Here is a 19524-nt window from a genome sequence, read left to right on the forward strand (position 1 = left end):
CCTCTACTGTAAAGACTGATACAAAATACTCATTCAGTGTTTTTGCCATCTCCATATTTCCCACCATTAATTTCCCAGTCTCATCCTCTAAGGGACCAACATTTACTTTAGCCACCCTTTTTCTTTTTATATCACTATAAAAACTCTTACTATCTGTTTTTATATTTTTTGCTAATTTACTTTCATAATCTATCTTCCCTTTCTTAATCAATCTTTTTGTTATTTTTTGCTGTCTTTTAATGTTTTCCCAATCCTCTATCCTCCCACTAGATTTGGCTACCTTGTATGCCCTTGTTTTAGTCGAATACTATCCTTAATTTCTTTACTTAGCCACGGATGGCTGTCTTTTAGAGTCATAGAGTCATAGAGTTTTACAGCACAGAAAGAGGCCCTTCGGCCCATCGTGTCTGCGCCGCCCATCCATCCCTGTCCAGTCTAATCCCATTTTCCAGCATTTGGTCCATAGCCTTGTATGCAATGGCATTTCAAGTGCTCATCCAAATGCTTCTTGAATGTTGTGAGGGTTCCTGCCTCTGCCACCCTTTCAGGCATTGAGTTCCACATTCCAACCACCCTCTGGGTGAAAAAGTTCCTCCACAAATCCCCTCTAAATCTCCTGCCCCTTACCCTGAATCTATGCCCCCTTGTTATTGACCCCCCTACTAAGGGGAAAAGTTCCTCTTTGTCTACCCTATCTATGCCCCTCATCATTTTGTACACCTCAATCAGGTCCCCCCTCAGCCTTCTTTGCTCCAAGGAAAACAACCCCAGCCTGTCCAGCCTCTCTTCATAGCTGAGGCGCTCCATCCCAGGTAACATCCTGGTGAATCTTCTCTGCACCCTCTCCAAAGCAATCACATCCTTCCTATAGTGAGGCGACCAGAACTGCACACAGTACTCCAGCTGTGGCCTCACCAGCGTTTTGTACAGTTCCATCATAACCTCCCTGCTCTTATATTCTATGCCTCGGCTAATGAAGGCAAGTATCCCATATGCCTTTTTAACCACCTTATCTACCTGTTCCGCTGCCTTCAGGGATCTATGTACATGTACACCAAGGTCCCTCTGACACTCTGTACTTCCTAGGGTCCTACCACTCATTGTGTATTCCCTTGCCTTATTTGTCCGTCCAAAATGCATCACCTCGCACTTTTCAGGGTTAAATTCCATTTGCCACTTTTCCGCCCATCTGACCAACCCGTTTATATCGTCCTGTAGCCTAAGGCTTTCCTCCTCACAATTTACCACCCCACCAATTTTCGTGTCATCTGCGAACTTACTGATCATACCTTTTACATTCTCATCCAAATCATTTATGTAGATCACAAACAACAAGGGACCCAGCACCGATCCCTGAGGTACCCCACTGGACACAGGCTTCCAGTCACAAAAGCAACCTTCGACCATCACCCTCTGCCTCCTGCCACTCAGCCAGTTTAGGATCCAACGCGCCAAGGCACCCTGGATCCCATGGGCTCTTACCTTCTTGACCAGTCTCCTATGCGGGACTTTGTCAAAAGCTTTACTGAAGTCCATGTAAACCACATCCACAGCATTTCCCTCATCCACCCCCCTAGTCACCCCCTCGAAAAATTCAATCAGATTTGTCAGACATGATTTACCCTTGACAAAGCCATGCTGACTATTCCCGATTAATCCTTGCCTCTCCAAGTGGAGACTAATTTTGTCCCTCAGAATTTTTTCCAATAATTTCCCTACCACAGATGTTAGGCTCACTGGCCTGTAATTCCCTGGTTTATCCCTGCTACCCTTCTTGAATAATGGTACTACGTTAGCTGTTCTCCAGTCCTCTGGTACATCCCCTGTGGCCAGAGAGGTTCTGAAAATTTGTGTCAGAGCCCCTGCAATCTCCTCCTTTGCCTCCCACAGCAGCCTGGGATACATCTCGTCTGGGCCTGGGGATTTATCCACTTTTTGGCCTGCTAAAACCGCTAGCACCTCCTCCCTCTCGATGCTAATATGTTCAAGTATGTCACAGCCCCCTTGCCCGATTTCTATGTCTGCATCGTCTTTCTCCATAGTGAACACAGATGCAAAAAATTCATTTAAAACCCCGCCTACATCATCTGGCTCTACACACAGATTGCCACTTTGGTCCCTAATGGGCCCTACCCTTTCCCTGGTTATCCTCTTGCCCTTAATATACTTATAAAACATCTTAGGATTTTCCTTTATTTTGATCGCCAGTGTTATTTCATGGCCCCTCCTCGCCCTCCTAATTTCTTTTTTAAGTATGCCCCTGCATTTTTTATACTCCTCTAGGGCTTCTTCCGTCTTTAGTCTTTTGTAACTGCCAAAAGCCCCCCTTTTATTTCTAATGCATTTTTGTATATCCCTTGTCATCCAAGGTTCCCTTTGCTTGTTGGTCCCACCCTTGACCTTTACAGGAACATGTTGGCGTTGTACTCTCTCTATTTCCCTTCTGAAAGTCTCCCACTGTTTTGATGCGGATTTTCCTATAAGTAGCTGCTCCCAGTCCAATTTGGCCAGATCCTGCCTTATCATATTAAAATCGGCCTTCCCCCAATTTAGAACCCTTATTTCCGGGCCGTCTTTGTCTTTTTCCATGACCACCTTAAATCTCACCGAATTGTGGTCACTGTCGCCAAAATGCTCTCCTACTGACACTTCCACCACTTGCCCGGCTACATTCCCCAGGATTAGGTCCAGTACCGCCCCCTCTCTTGTAGGACTTTCTACATGTTGGCTCAAAAAGCTCTCCTGGATGCACTTTAAGAATTCTGCACCCTCTAAGCCTTTCACACTCTGACTATCCCAATTTATATTGGGGAAGTTGAAATCCCCCACTATTATTACCCTATTATTTTCGCACTTTTCTGAGATTTGCCTACATATCTGTTCCTCTATCTCCCCCTGACTGTTTGGGGGCCTATAGTACACTCCCAGCAAAGTGCTTGCCCCCTTTTTGTTTTTAAGTTCTACCCATATGGCCTCATTAGAGGAACCCGCTAATATATCATCCCTCCTTACAGCAGTAATTGACTCCTTAATTAATATTGCAACACCCCCTCCCCTTTTACACCCCCCTCTGTCTCGCCTGAAGATTCTATACCCCGGAATATTGAGCTGCCAGTCCTGACCCTCCCTCAACCATGTCTCCGTGATAGCAACAATATCGTACTCCCATGTGTTCAACAACAACTTCAGTTCATCCACCTTATTTGCAAGACTCCTTGCATTAAAATAAATGCCTTCCAGCCCTGCCATATTCTCTTTTGCCTTCACATATTTGCTTTGCCTTCCCAGCTGACTTGTTTTTCCCTCTGTATTTGGCTGTAAATCACCCCCTACTATAGCTCCACTCTATACCCCATCCCCCTGCCAAGTTAGTTTAAACCCCCCCCAGCAGTGCCAGCAAACCTCCCCGCAAGGATATTGGTTCCCCTCTGGTTCAGGTGTAAACCGTCCGACTTGTACAAGTCCCACCTTTCCCAGAAGCAGACCCAGTGATCCAGGAAACTAAAGCCCTCCCCCCTGCACCATCCCTTTAGCCACGCATTCATCTGTTCTATCTTCCTATTTCTATACTTACTTGCACGTGGCACTGGGAGTAATCCAGAGATTACAACCCTTGAGGTCCTGCTCTTTAATCCTTCACCTAGCTCCCTAAATTCTTGCTGCAGGACCTCATCCCTCTTTTTACCTATGTCGTTGGTACCAATGTGGACCACGGCAGGCAGCGAGAGGCGGGACCTGTGGGAGACTCGGCGGCGAGGTATAAAAGCGGCAGCGAGGCCAGGAGAGGCCTCAGAGCAGCGGCGGCAGGCAGCGAGAGGCGGGACCTGTGGGAGACTCGGCGGCGAGGTATAAAAGCGGCAGCGAGGCCAGGAGAGGCCTCAGAGCAGCGGCGGCAGGCAGCGAGAGGCGGGACCTGTGGGAGACTCGGCGGCGAGGCCAGGAGAGGCCTCAGAGCAGCGGCGGCAGGCAGCGAGAGGCGGGACCTGTGGGAGACTCGGCGGCGAGGTATAAAAGCGGCAGCGAGGCCAGGAGAGGCCTCAGAGCAGCGGCGGCAGGCAGCGAGAGGCGGGACCTGTGGGAGACTCGGCGGCGAGGTATAAAAGCGGCAGCGAGGCCAGGAGAGGCATACCAAACTCCAGTCTGCGAGCTCGGTAGTTGCAGGGAGGTAAAAAGTAATCGGGGTGTGACGTCACCAGGGAGCAGGTAAGTGATTGGTTGGTGAGTATTTCTCTCTTTTCATTACAAGCTTGAATTCTGTGGTGTTAAATTTCTAGGGGCTCTGTTGTGGTGAGGACAGTTGGTAAATAAAGCGCCCTAGAGTATACCTGTAACTGGGGTATTGAATACATTTTTAGATTAATTAAAGGAGTAAGTCATGGCAGGAGAGCTCAGACCCGTGTTCTGCTCCTCCTGCTCTATGTGGGAAATCAGGGACGCTGCCAGTGTCCCTGGCGACCATGTGTGTGGGAAATGCATCCAGCTGCAGCTACTTGTAGACCGCATTGTGGCGCTCGAGCTGCGGGTGGATGAATTTTGGAGCATACGCGATGCTGAGAGGCTCGTGGATAGCACGTTTAGCGAGTTGTTCACGCCTCAGGGTAGGGCAGCACAGGGGGTGACCATCAGGCGGAGCGACAAAGGCAGGCAGGTAGTGCAGGGAACCCCTGCGGACATCCCCCTTTCAAACAAGTATACCGCTTTGGATACTGTTGAGGGGGATGACTCACCAGGGGAAGGCAGCAGCAGCCAACTTTTCTTTTACACCCTTTTCTTCTCAGTGGAATATATATTTTTTGGAAGTTATAAAATAACTCCTTAAATGTACACCACTGATCATGTATCGTCTTACCCTTTAATCTATTTTCCCAATCCACTCTACTCAATTCTGCTCTCATACCTTCATAGTCTCCTTTATTCAAGCTTAGCACACTTGTTTGAGATCCAACCTTCTCACCCTCTAATTGAATATGGAATTCAACCATGTTATGGTCACTCATTCCAAGGGGATCCTTTATTAGGACATTTTTAATTAATCCTGTCTCGTTACACAGGACCGATCTAAGGTTGCTTGCCCCCTGGTCGGTTCAGTTACATACTGCTCAAGAAACCCATCCCTAATACACTCAATGAACTCATCCTCAAGGCAGCCCTGCCCAATTTGATTTGTCCAATTAATATGATAGTTAAAATCCCCCATAATTATAGATGTTCCCTTATTACAAGCCTCAACTATTTCCTGATTGACACTCCGTCCAACAGAGTTGCAACTGTTCGGAGGCCTATAGACTACGCCCACTAGTGTTTTTTCCCCTTATTATTCCTTAACTCCACCCAAACTGTTTCATTATCCTGATCTTTTGACCCAATATCATTTCTCTGTATTACAGTGATTCCTTCCTTTATTAACATAGCCACCCCAACTCCCCTTCCTTCCTGCCTGTCCTTCCTGATCGTTAAATAACCTGGTATGATTAATTCCCAGGCATTGTCACCCTGCAGCCATGTTTCTGTAATGGCCACAAGATCATACCCATATGTAGTTATTTGTGCCATTAACTCGTCTATTTTGTTACGAATGCTACGTGCATTCAGATAGAGAACTTTCAAATATGTTTTGTGACACTTAGTTCCTGCTTTTGCCCTTTTTATTACTTTACCTTTTACTCCATACCTTCTGCCCCTTCCTGACACGCTCTGGTTTTTAATTTCCCCACTGCTACCTAAGTCTATGACCTTCTCTGTTGTCATTTTTATTATTTGCTCTCGAGGAACCTCCCCCCCACTAGTTAGTTTAAAGCCCTCTCTACAGCCCTAGTTATATGATCCGCCAGGACTCTAGTCCCAGCACTGGCCAAGTGAAGCCCGTCCCAACGGAACAGCTCCCTCCTGCCCCAGTACTGGTGCCAGTGTCCCAGGAAGCAAAACCCATTTCTCCCACACCAGCCTTTGAGCCACGCATTTAACTCTCTAATTTTATTTGTCCTAGCCAAATTCGCTCGTGGCTCAGGTAATAATCCAGAGATTATTACCCTTGAGGTTCTGTTTTTTAATTTGACCCCTAGCTGCTCATACTCCTTTAACAGAACCGGCTTCCTAGTCCTAGCTACTTCGTTTGTACCAACATGGACCACGACAACTGGATCCACCCCCTCCCACTGCAAGTTTCTTTCCAGCCCAGAGGAGATGTCCTTAACCCTGGCACCGGGTAGGCAACACAGCCTTCGGGACTCTCGCTCTCGGCTGCAGAGAACTCTATCTATCCCCCTAATAATACTATCCCCTACCACTACAACATTTCTATTTACTCCCCCCTCTTGAATGGCCCCCCGTTCCACGGTGCTGTGGCCAGGTTGCTCATCCTCCCTGCAGTCCCTGCTCCTGTCCCCACAGGGAGTAAGAACCTCAAACCTGTTGGACAAGAGCAAGGGCTGCGGCTCCTCCAGCTCTACCTCCTGGATCCCCGTACCTGCCTGACTCGTAGTCACACCGTCCTGTCCCTGACCATGGGCTACCTCTGAATTAATTAACTTCATAGGTGTCACCACCTCCTGATACACAGAGTCCAGGTACTTCTCCCCCTCCCTGATGTGTCGCAGTGTCTGAAGCTCAGACTCCAGCTCATCAACACGGAGCTGGAGTTCCTGTAGCAGCAGACACTTGTCACAGACGTAATCACCGTGAGCCTCAATGGGGTCCACCGGCTCCCACATCTTGCAACAGTAACACATCACCTGCTCCATTTTATGTAATTAATTAAACTTTTTATTGTTAGTTATGGACACCCTCTGCCTGATTTTAGATGCTAGTATCCCCTTTAATTAATTGGATTTAAATTAAATCAATCCCTCTAATTACACCAGTTAAATGGTTTACCAACAGTCACTCTGCACCAGAAAGGCCTTATTAACTACAACCCACAGAGTTAAAGTTTGAAAAGAGCACCTAACACCCCACTTACCCTAACTCACACATACCCAAACTCACAGCACTCTCTGATGACTTGCACTCAGTGCTTGCTCGCACTAGGACCGGTCTTTTTATACTGTTTGTTTGTTTACAGCCAAATGAGTCACCCCTGCTGATTGGTTAGAAAACTGGTTTCCACTGCCTGCTGTGCCAATTTACTCCTACTGCAGTGTAACCTTGTTTTACTCTTCTTAAACCAACAGAATCCCAAATATTTAACTTTTCCCCTTTACTTAAACTGCTTAAGTAATCTTATCAAGAATGATTTAAAGAGAAATAACAATTAAAGAACTCTCACACTTACCCAAACTCACAGCACTCTCTGCTGACTCGCACTCAGTGCTTGCTCGCACTAGCCTGGTCTTTTTATACTGTTTGTTTGTTTACAGCCAAATGAGTCACCCCTGCTGATTGGTTAGAAAACTGGTTTCCACTGCCTGCTGTGCCAATTTACTCCTACTGCAGTGTAACCTTGTTTTACTCTTCTTAAACCAACAGAATCCCAAATATTTAACTTTTCCCCTTTACTTAAACTGCTTAAGTAATCTTATCAAGAATGATTTAAAGAGAAATAACAATTAAAGAACTCTCACACTTACCCAAACTCACAGCACTCTCTGCTGACTCGCACTCAGTGCTTGCTCGCACTAGCCTGGTCTTTTTATACTGTTTGTTTGTTTACAGCCAAATGAGTCATCCCTGCTGATTGGTTAGAAAACTGGTTTCCGCTGCCGGCTGTGCCAATTTACTCCTACTGCAGTGTAACCTTGTTTTACTCTTCTTAAACCAACAGAATCCCAAATATTTAACTTTTCCCCTTTACTTAAACTGCTTAAGTAATCTTATCAAGAATGATTTAAAGAGAAATAACAATTAAAGAACTCTCACACTTACCCAAACTCACAGCACTCTCTGCTGACTCACACTCAGTGCTTGCTCGCACTAGCCTGGTCTTTTTATACTGTTTGTTTGTTTACAGCCAAATGAGTCACCCCTGCTGATTGGTTAGAAAACTGGTTTCCGCTGCCGGCTGTACCAATTTACTCCTACTGCAGTGTAACCTTGTTTTACTCTTCTTAAACCAACAGAATCCCAAATATTTAACTTTTCCCCTTTACTTAAACTGCTTAAGTAATCTTATCAAGAATGATTTAAAGAGAAATAACAATTAAAGAACTCTCACACTTACCCAAACTCACAGCACTCTCTGCTGACTCACACTCAGTGCTTGCTCGCACTAGCCTGGTCTTTTTATACTGTTTGTTTGTTTACAGCCAAATGAGTCACCCCTGCTGATTGGTTAGAAAACTGGTTTCCGCTGCTGGCTGTGCCAATTTACTCCTACTGCAGTGTAACCTTGTTTTACTCTTCTTAAACCAACAGAATCCCAAATATTTAACTTTTCCCCTTTACTTAAACTGCTTAAGTAATCTTATCAAGAATGATTTAAAGAGAAATAACAATTAAAGAACTCTCACACTTACCCAAACTCACAGCACTCTCTGCTGACTCGCACTCAGTGCTTGCTCACACTAGCCTGGTCTTTTTATACTGTTTGTTTGTTTACAGCCAAATGAGTCACCCCTGCTGATTGGTTAGAAAACTGGTTTCCACTGCCTGCTGTGCCAATTTACTCCTACTGCAGTGTAACCTTGTTCTCAATGCCTTTCATTGGGTGGAGCTTTCCGTCCACCGATTGCGAAGCAAACGACAGTCAGAGGGCAGAGCCAGTTGTGGGGACTTCCCATTCCTGAGCCTCAGTCGGGTTCAGTGTTGTAGTGGTGGCAGTGAGTGGATGCCTGCACAAGAGTGTGCGTGGGCCCCACCAGTGCAGTGCGGCCCAGGCCAGGAACGCACCCTAGACATCCCAATAGGCAACAGTCTTTGAAAAATAGACAGGCATGGATTGGTCGCCAGAAGGAACAGTACCGGAGTGGGGGGATTCTGCGAAATCCTTCCTCTCGAGGGCGCGTGGAGGCTGTGTTTTCAGTGGGCATGAGGCATGCATCAGGAATGCATCTGAAGTAGCACCTGCCTGTCCTATGCTAATGAGGTGCCTCATTGACTCCGCAAATTCCGGCAGGGTCAGCACTGGAGGGCACGGTCAGGCGCCATTCCAGTGTAACCACTAGCATCGAGACCTGAGACATTTCAGGGTCTTCATCAGTAAGTCTCTGTACTGATACTGTCAGAATTGCTTGTTGCACCAGTCAGTTCTCTCTATCAAATCTATTATACTTTCAGTTTCATTTTCTTTATTTGAATGAAGATACAGATGGCAATAGATATACAGCAAAATCAAATGGCTGATTTGTTAGCAACTATTGGCGGCATCAGTGAGCTGTTTATTAATTCTGAAATCTAAATCCACAGATATATTTCTGTGGATAACAGCATTGCGATCCTGCTCAACTGGTATAAGTTTGATAATTTGATGAATATTGCACTGGATTTTGATTCTAGTGTTTTATTATTTTAGGCTCTTATCTTCAGCACTAAAACCTAACTTAATTTCTCTATTGCACGCTTCCACTTTTTTTCCCAATTATCTTCCCTTTCTCCACTTTACTTACAGTGGTAATCAATTCCCAGATGGAATTCTTCATGTGTGAGCGTAGCAGTGAATGGGTCAGCTGCGATGGCCCAGCAACAATTATAGCTTCACCTGGCAAATACACTCATACATACAGATATACACACATACACTCACACACATGTATGCGCGTGCATGCACATGCACACGCACACGCACACACACGCACACACACAGTCACTAGCTATAAAGAGCAGGAACCTCAGCCAGTTTTTTTCCTCTCCCTAATCCAGGGACAATGAAACAATTTAATGAGGTATCAGTAGCCTATTGGTTATGGTAGTGACCTAGCAACCCAGAGGTCATGAGTTCAAATCCCGCCAAGGCAAGTTATAAAATTGAATTTAACAAATCTGGTAATTTGTGGCTTGCATCAGAAAATGAAACTACTGGATTGTTGTAAAAAAACATTGCGGTTCGCTAACGTCCCTCAGGGACGGGCACCTTACCTATTCTGGTCTACCTGTGACTCCAGCCCCATGATATGTGGTTAACTCTAAATCCCCACTGGGCACCTAGCAATTGGCAACAAATACAGACTTGCCAGTTCCAAATGAATGAAATAGGAAGAAAAAAAGAGATCTGACTGCAATGCCAGTTGAGATTGGCCAAATAAGTATGGACCAGGGGTTGAACTGGTTGTATGACTCAGTACCACACCACACAATGCATTTAACCACAGACACAAATGCCTGTTTCTCATGCTTCTTGTTTGTCCATAGATGCAATGTGGTTAAAGGAGGGAAGAAGACGAGAGAAGATGAATGGTGTTAGTTGTTAACCAAGAAGCACACTGCTACGCACTTCATTCTGAACCTATCCACCAGGCAACTGTACCTCCTGCTTAAGCTGCACTCACTTAGCTGTGCTATCAGTTACAGCATCCAAAGATACAATCTTATTCTCATATGAAACCATCCATACAATAAACAATTGGATGTCACAGAATTACCTAATCAGAGCGGCTAACATTATAATAGACAACTCATTCCAACTCAAATGTAATGATAGAAAGAAGAAAGAAAGACTTGATTATGTTAGTACTTTGGCATTTTGAGAATTCAAAGCATCATACCCCATTGTTTTCCTGTAGGATCCTCATTTGTATATTCCCCATTTGATCCTTGAGGCAGCTTCTGTCCATCCCTTCCTGTGCTTGAATCATCTGTAAATAAATAAAGCAAGGAACCGTTTAGGAAATATGGATTGGAATGCAAATGATGCGTCACAACATGACTTAAAAGATCCCAGTTTACATAGCACCTCTTGGCTATAAAAACATTTTTTTTAACCTTCTGGTTCTTATTAAAAATCTTCAAAGTTAAACTGGAACGATATTTTTATTGCAAAGCCTAGGTGAAAGGTGCAGGACAACAACAACGCTGAAACGAGAAGGAGAGAAGACAAGGCCAATCAAAAAGAAGTGGTTAGGTGACAACAAACTTGACTTTACAAGCTTGTCGTCTTTAAGGAGGAAGGAAAGTCTGAGAGGAAAAGAGGGTAGGGAAAAGGTGCAAAAATTAGACGAAGAGCTAAAAGGGTGAAGGGGTGAGGTAAAAACACGTCTGTAAGAGAGATGGTAGATAGGGATAGAGAGACAAATTGAAATGAGTCTGTTTACCGCCTCAGGATAATGAAATATCTATGTGGAACTTGGCAGTGGCAATGGGAGGGTGGCGATATTGGATTGATTCTTAAAATGATCATGTTAAAAAGATTTTAAATCCTGAATGTGTACTTTGAATTTTACTTCAACATTTATGTTACTCCCGCTGCTCTTAATGGACTGTTCCATTGATGTCACAGGATAATTATAAACAAACCTGTTCAACTCAGGACATAATTTGGAGAGGAGCTCATTAAGTAAAAAATCATAAGTAATATTACTTTGACAACAAAAGGCAAAGGTTTAAGATTCTGAATTTTGACATGTTAAATATGGAGATTTAAGAACATATCCATTCGGGGAGGGGGTAACATCCAGGCATAAATCTGCAGGGTCCGGGGGATGGGGTCATGAGTAATGGGCTTTTAGGGAGCTGGTGAGTGTGTCTGGTGTGTCCCCATGTCAAGGAGGCTGGAGAGGGTGCCGGGTGCCTCTCTCCCACCCCACAGATAGGGGAAAAAGATGCGCCACCCGATGGCCCCCTGCGTAATGCACGAAAAGAATAGTGTGTAACTAATCTTTGGGGTCCAGGCCTCAGTCACAGCCGATATCCTCAGGTAGCCCCAACATCTGTCACTGTGCTGGGTCCCGACTTAGGGAGTCCCTACCCCCGGCGCCACAGCCTTGCGTCAATGGTCTTGTGGAGGCAGACAGAGGCTTCGCCCCCACAAGACCATGCAGGATACCTCACAGCCTGGACGTAACATATGTGGGTCCTGGTAGAGTTTGCGGCCGCTCCAGTCACTCCCTCTGAAGTTACGGTAGGAATCTGCAGGAATAGCCGCACATTTACGGCCCCCCATAAATCATCTTGAAGATTCTTAATTGTACTTCTTGCAATTAAGGGCTATTTGTAATTACCCTGTAAGTCAGTGAACTTCCACGAAATTTGGAGTAAAAGCCAAATGTAATACTCGGAACTAATAATATAATAACATTATTATTTTGTAATTACAGAGGTTATTTTTGGATTCAAAAGGAAAGTGATGCCAGGTTTTATTAAACCACATTTCACAATCAGCTAATCTTTAACAAAAATCTCAAGGCTTTCATTTTTATAAGTAAATTATCAGCCTATTTTGAATTCTGCGTTTAAAAAAAAATGAAATGTATTTTTTCCTAATAATTTCTCTGTCCAGAATTATTTAAATTTTACTGAGTAATTGTTTTGCTGAGTTTTTGCTTTGAAATGGAGTCAAATCTTTGTAGTTGAGGCGTAGCCAATGTAAAGTTCTCGTTTGTTGTCCCATTTTTAACGCATCACCCGTTACCAAAGGCATGCAGTTGTCCCGCTCTCCTATGGATGCCACTCTGCAACGGTTGCTAGGAGAGGGATAGCAGGGCCCTGCAGACAGTTCTCCTTTTAATTCTCCCTTGGTGTGGGGAAGTGTCATAAGCAAACCTGCATCCCACTGCCCAAGAGGTTGTATTCTTATCATAAAGATTTGAGAAATAAACTCCAAAGATTGTGTATTCCATTTCAGCAGGCAGTTAGAAACCAATTTTAATTCTTTCTTGTCGCGTGAACTCATCTTTGTAGAGTTACACCGAAGACATCACATAGCTTACCACTAGTGAAGCTTAGTATTGTGTGGGTGCTCCAATTTCCACCTCATGAACTGCACTGACAAACAATGATAGAGGTTTAAGCATGAGAAAAAACACTTGTTAAATCTGGATTTGTAAATTTGCCCAACAACAACGACAACTTGTATTTATATAGTGCCTTTAACGTAGTAAAACGTCCCAAGACAGTTCACAGGAGAGTTATAAAACAAAATTTGACACCAAGCCACGCAAGGCGATATTAGTACAGATGGAGCTAGGTTTTAAGGAGTGTCTTAAATGAGGAAAGAGAAGCAGAGAGCAATGTTCTCTCTTTTTTTTCGTGCGCGGTCCTTTAACTGGCTGTGTGGCCTATTCAAATTTTCGCACATGCGCGGTTTCTTCCATATAAAGGCCAGTGAGCGGCCTGTGCAGGACCGCCAGAAAGCTGCTCAGCCGGGCAGCTTAGCGGGAAGGTTGGCAGAGAGGTTTAGGGAGGGAATTCCAGAGCTTAGTGCCTTGGCAGCTGAAGGAACGGCCACCAAAGGTGGAGCGAGTAAAATTGAGGATGCTCGAGGCGCCCAGACCCAGAAAGCTGATTTATTGTCCTTGTCTCTGTGGAAACAGGATGCTGAAGCTTCAACTCATCTGTCCCAATAGTTTCAAAATACATTTGTGTCATCCCTCTTTTCATGCATTTTAATTTCTTTCACCTCGTCCTCTTTAGATCTTCTTCAGCTGTGCTCCAGTGTTTCCGCTTTCTCGGCTAATCTAAAATCGGACAAGGGTAGGATAGTGGCAGAGGTGGGATTGTGGCTCACACCATCCTGACTTAGAAGTATATCGCCGCTCCTTCATCGTCGCTGGGTCAAAATCCTGGAACTCCCTCCCTACCAGCACTGTGGGAGTACCTTCACCACACGGACTGCAGCGGTTCAAGAAGGCGGCTCACCACCACCTTCTCAAGGGCAATTAGGGACGGGCAACAAATGCTGGCCTTGCTAGCGACACCCACATCCCACAAACAAATTTAAAAAAACTTCTGGGGTTTGTTTTGCTAGTGATGAAAACCCATTGTAAATGTTCAGAATTAATGGGCAAGATTTTCACTGGGCCGTGGAGGCGGGATTGAAGGCGTGTGGGGGGTTAAAATCTCGAAATCGGGGGGCACGAACACATCCTGCCCCCAACCCGCCTCCATGCCAGTTTCAAAGGAGGCGGGTACCCGACCTATGCTGGGACCCGCCTCCCCGAGGCGGGAAGGGGATTAGTGCCAATTAACTGCCTGTTAACAGGTAGTTAACAGGCAGTTTATAACCTAATCCCTATTTTTATTCCTGAAGTGTGGGATTCCCGACGGCTCCAAACCACGCCAATTTAGCGAGGCGGACCGTTGGGCTGAAGGACTTGGAGGGTTCGAGATGTCGGTGTTCAGGTGAGTGATGGGTGCACGAGTGCAAAGGTAAGTGTGTTTGGTCTGTGTACAGTGCTTAAAGAAGCTTTACTTACCTTTACTTACCTTTACAGCCTTCCTTCCTTCAGGTCTCGGGAGTCCCTCATCTCACCGGCACAGAAAGCAGAATAGCCGCGAGCTGTCAAAAGTTGCAGCATTCAGCTTTCTGTTCTGGAGAGATCTCTAAATCAGCCTGAGAGGAAGGAATTAACTTGGAGTACAGATTGTCAGTGTTTGACAGCTTCAAAGAGCTGTCAAACGCTAATATTTCATCTGTCAAAAACTCTTGACAGATGAAATGTCAATCTGTGACGTCACCTGTTGCCGGGTGGCCCTTAATTGGCCTGCAGAGCCCGCTGGGCGGGCTCAACAAGGTCAATCAAGTGAAAATCGAGTGGGTTGGCCACAACTCGATGGAGGCGGGACTATAACCCCAAAAGCTGTAGTCCCGCCTCCTACACGCCTCCAGAATCAAAATCCAGCCCAATGTCTCCATGTCATAACACACAGAAAAACATGGAATTCTGTTTTAACAAACAGAATTTTGACATAAATCTCCGGCAGCTCATTCAAAAACCTCATTGGTTCAAACCGAGACAGAGGGGCCCCTACTACTTTCGCTCGATCTCTTGCTTAAGCAGGCAGGCAGGCAACCTACGACAAGCTCCTGCCCTGTTCAGCTGCTTGCTTCAAGCTATCACACCCATGGTTCAGTAGCACTCTCGCCTCTGAGTCAGAAGGTTTTGGGTTCAAGACCCACTCCAGAGACTCGAGCACAAAATCTAGGCTGGCTGTTCAAGGGAATACTGCACGGTCAGATGTGCGGTCTTTCAGATGAGATGCTAAACCGAGGCTCTGTCTGCCCTCTGACATGGACGTAAAAGATCCCATGGCACTATTTCGAAGAAGAGCAGGGGAGTTCTCCCTGGTGTCCTGGTCAATATTAATCCCTCAACCAACACCACTAAAAAAAAAAGTGACGATTATCTGGTCATTGCTGTTGTGGGACCTTGCTGTGCACAAATTGGCAACCGTGTTTCCCTAGTTTACAACAGGGACTACACTTTACAAGTACTTCATTGGCTGTAAAGCAGTTTGGGATTTGAGGTTGTGAAAGGCACTGTATAAATGCAAATCTTTAAGGGTAAGAACCACAGCTTTAAATTTTAAAAAGTTTGAAGAGAAATCATGTTTATACTCTAAAACATAGTTAGTAAAACGTAAAATTTGTCAGTTCCTTTTCATGTCGCAGTCCAAAAGTTAATTTTTAACCGAGCATTCCCAGTACACAAACACTACGATAGACTCGAGGCTCACGGTTTAAAACTGTGACATTGTCACCGCGGCTCCTCATCATCAGGGTTTTTTTTCTGTCTGTTTTTTTATCTTCACAACAACAATGAGAACAATTTCACCAGAAAACAAACTTTTTGTGCCAAACCTTAAAAGAGCTGACTTGTTTACGAAGAGTGGAAAAACAAACTGCTCCCCTTATGTTTCATTCTTCGTTACCCCTCAGCATCAGCCAAACGGCTAGATTTTCAACACAACTTGATTTGCAGCCAAAGCTTTGATGTGCGCTGAATTGCTGTAGCTGCTTTGATCTTCTAAAGATCCAACTTTGCGCGCAATTCGCCTGCAGTCCCCTCTCCCCCCGCCGCCCCCCCCACTCACCAAAAGAAACCTGTACGAACTTTTGATGGGGCAGACACCCAGAATGAGATACAGAATGGACAAAGAGGGATGAGCTCATTCTTATTTACCGACAATTTATACAGAGCGCTTCACAAAAAAACAAGAGCAAATTATTGAGGCCATTACTACTTAATTCAATTAGACCCAACCATGATTTTGATACCAATTAAAAATGTTATTTAATAACTGAAATGACCCATATCATGACAGAGAGACACAAATTTTCTTTTAATATTTTAACGCAAGACCAGACTCTGCTTTGACTTTGCAAGGCCAGATTTGAACCCTTTGAAGTCAGGGGGCCTTCTAAGCCCCATTTCACAGATGATCCAGCTTTGCATAAATAAACACGGCGACCTTTGAACTCTAACTGGAGACCTGAGCGCACTTCAAAGCGAAGGATGAAACGATCAACATGCATCATTAAGGCAAGTCCTGCTCGACAGTCCTGACAAGCGAAGGGCGCTGAGTAAAAGAAGGGGGGGGGGGAATTAAAATAAAAACACTGAAATTAGGCAAAAGCAATGTAATCAAGTCAGGCTTGAACAATCCTCCCAAAGGGCTTTGTGCTCTTAACAACAACTGAATCAACTCCTGGAAGACATCAAACTCAATGCTGCAATTATTTTTGACAGGTATAGACAAGTGAAAGCACCAAGAACCGTGTTAAGATTTTGTCACTTTGGTTATATAATTGCTATGGCTGGCCATATTGTTTGTTCACAACGGTAGCTTGATTGCCTCCAATCTCTTAACAATCAACCAGTTTAAGCAAGTAAATGATAAAAAATATATATACCCACGAGTCAGGTACAATTTCTGTATAAACGCATCCAAGTACTGGTGACTTCAACAATAATTGTGCAGCTCCCATGACTGAATATGCAGTTGGGACGATTATATACCCTTGTGTACACCTTCTGTAGAACATTCTGTTTGTTGGGAAACCCAAAGGCAATAACTACCGCTAACCTGTATTTGTAAGGGGCAAGCATCTGCAATTATTTTCACCTGTGAGGTAAAATTGGAGAGAAGGGTTGGGGGGTGTGGGGGATCATTTTCAACTTCGCAATTTTAACAGAATGAAAATCAGGCAGGTTCTACAATAGGCAGGCAGGTGATCTGCTCCCACAAGTCACAAACCAGGCAGCAAAGCTGAAAATTGGCCCGAAGGTCTTTGTCTTGTTAACAATATAAATATGGATGAGGAAGGCCATTCAGACTATCCTGGTCCATTGATCCAGAAAGACCTTGCAGTCTCCCCATTAAAGCAACTGACTGTTTCTTAAAATGATTCCAGGGCTATTGCCTGCGGGATCTTAGATGCCCCTCCCTATCTCTGTAAATTCCTCCAGGCGTACAACCCTCCAAGAACTCTGACTTCCTACAAGTCTGGCCATCCCTGATTTCCTTCGTCCAACCATTGGTAACCGTGCCTAGGTAAGCTGATTAGACAACAAGCACCGGAATAACCTCCCACCTCTCCAGCTGTCTCCTCCTTTATGAACCTCCTTAAAACGACCTCTTTGACCAAGCCTTTGGTCACCTGTCCTAATATCTCCTTGTGTGGCTTGGTGTCAAATTTTGTCTGCTAACACTCCTGTGAAGTGCTTTGGGATGTTTTAGTATGTTAAAGGTGCTACAGTATATAGATACAAGTTGTTGTTACTGAATTTGTTACTGAATACTGGTCACTATGCATGGAAAAGAATTTTCTGACATCAGTCCTAAATTTACCTTTTTGATAACTTGAGCTTGTGCTCCCCGCCATGATTTAATGTGAAGCTCTGAATTTACTTCTTCTGTTTACTATTTTTATACCTATGAAGTCCCCTCTTAGACTGCTTTCACAATACAACTGTAGCATTGGTGCAAAGTGGTTTTGTTTCGCACCAGTGCTGCATATTCGTAGAGCAAAGTGGAGAGAGACTCCCTCTTCCACCAAGTCTCACTCCACTTTACTCTGGAGTCCACTCGGGCCCCAGCTTTGGATTAACACTGTCCGCTTAGCAATAGTGCGAAGTAAAAGCACTTCATTACAACACTGCAGTTGTAGTATAAATGTTGTGTCCTTTCAAGGGTGAATAGCCAGAGTGTTTTCTTAATTGAGAAATTGCTTAGTCTGGTTGCCTCAAAAGGTAAATGTTTTCTGTAATGACAATGTCATTTAATAATCGATTAGTATGAAATGGTTAACCTGCACGGGCTGATTTTTGCCATTACCTTCCCCTGACTTGCTTTCTTTTTTTAAGGGTGCGGTATCCCATAATTGTCGTGTCAATACTCTATTCCCATCAGCAGACAAAAATGGGGAGCCAACCTGTCAAAGAAGTGTCCCACAATGGCTGTGAGTGGATCCATCCCAATGACATAATAGTATAATATTGAGTCATCCGCATTAGGCTGGCCCCATGTTTGATCCCCACTGAGTTAACTGATCTCAGCCAGAGTGCTAGCATGGCACTGTCAACAGCAGGGTTGCTTGGCCTCGGGAGGGAAACACATTAGCCAGGATACCTGATGGAAAGTGTGCGTATGTATATATACCAGCTAAGATTGGGCTTAATTAGAAACATAGAAAAATAGGAGCAGGAGTAGGCCATTCAGCCCTTCGAGCCTGCTTCGCCATTCATTATGATCCTGGCTGATCTTCTATCTCAATACCATATTCCCGCTCTCTCCCCATACCCCTTGATGCCTTTTGCATCTAGAAATCTATCTAGCTCCTTCTTAAATACATTCAGTGACTTGGCCTCCACAGTCTTCTGTGGTAGAGAATTCCACAGGTTCACCACCCTCTGAGTGAAGAAATTTCTCCTCATCTCAGTCCTAAATGTCCTACCCCGTATGCTGAGACTGTGACCCCTCGTTCTCGACCCCCCCCCAGCCAGGGGAAACATCCTCCCTCCATCCAGTCTGTCCAGCCCTGTCAGAATTTTATACGTTTCAATGAGATCCCCTCTCATTCGTCTAAACTCTAGTGAATACAGGCCTAGTCGACCCAATCTCTCCTAATACGACAGACCTGCCATCCCAGGAATCAGTCTGGTGAACCTTCGCTGCACTCACTCTATGGCAAGTATATCCTTTCATAGGTAAGGAGACCAAAACTGCAGACAGTACTCCAGGTGTGGTCTCACCAAGGCCCTGTATAACTGTAGTAAGACATCCTTGCTCCTGCACTCAAATCCTCTTGCAATGAAGACCAACATACCATTTGCCTTCCTAACTGCTTGCTGCACCTGCATGTTTGCTTTCAGTGACTGGTGTACAAGGACACCCAGGTCCCTTTGTACATCAACATTTCCCAATCTATCGCCAGTTAACTAATACTCTGTCTTTCTGTTTTTCCTACCAAAGTGGGTAACTTCACATTTATCCACGTTATACTGCATCTGCCATCTAATAGTATTAAGGGTTGAATTCCCTGCTGACACTCACTGTCAGGAGAGAAGGGGAGAAAAAACATCCTGGCATTTAAAACCAATAGCTAAAATGTTTTCTTTTGATGAAAACATCATTTAATAATTGCTTGGAGAAGTATTATTGACTTGTTAAGGATAATAGCCATTAACTATTCCTGACTCACTTTCTTCTTTGTTTCCC

The 19524-nt window shown here is 44.7% G+C and overlaps 1 protein-coding gene across 3 annotated transcripts in view; it reads right to left on the reverse strand.

Moving 5' to 3' along the window:
- Window positions 1-19524, reverse strand: part of fgfrl1a (fibroblast growth factor receptor like 1a) — a 458305-nt gene that overhangs the window by 132971 nt on the left and 305810 nt on the right. For all 3 annotated transcript variants that reach the window (XM_085975483.1, XM_085975482.1, XM_085975481.1), the window contains exon 4: window positions 10635-10724. In XM_085975483.1, coding sequence (XP_085831609.1) covers window positions 10635-10724 — 90 coding nt within the window. The remainder of the gene's footprint in view (window positions 1-10634; window positions 10725-19524) is intronic.

This window comes from Somniosus microcephalus, chromosome 2 (genome assembly GCF_052327205.1).
Source record: "Somniosus microcephalus isolate GS21.2 chromosome 2, FLI_Smic_1.0, whole genome shotgun sequence".
Taxonomy (NCBI): domain Eukaryota; kingdom Metazoa; phylum Chordata; class Chondrichthyes; order Squaliformes; family Somniosidae; genus Somniosus; species Somniosus microcephalus.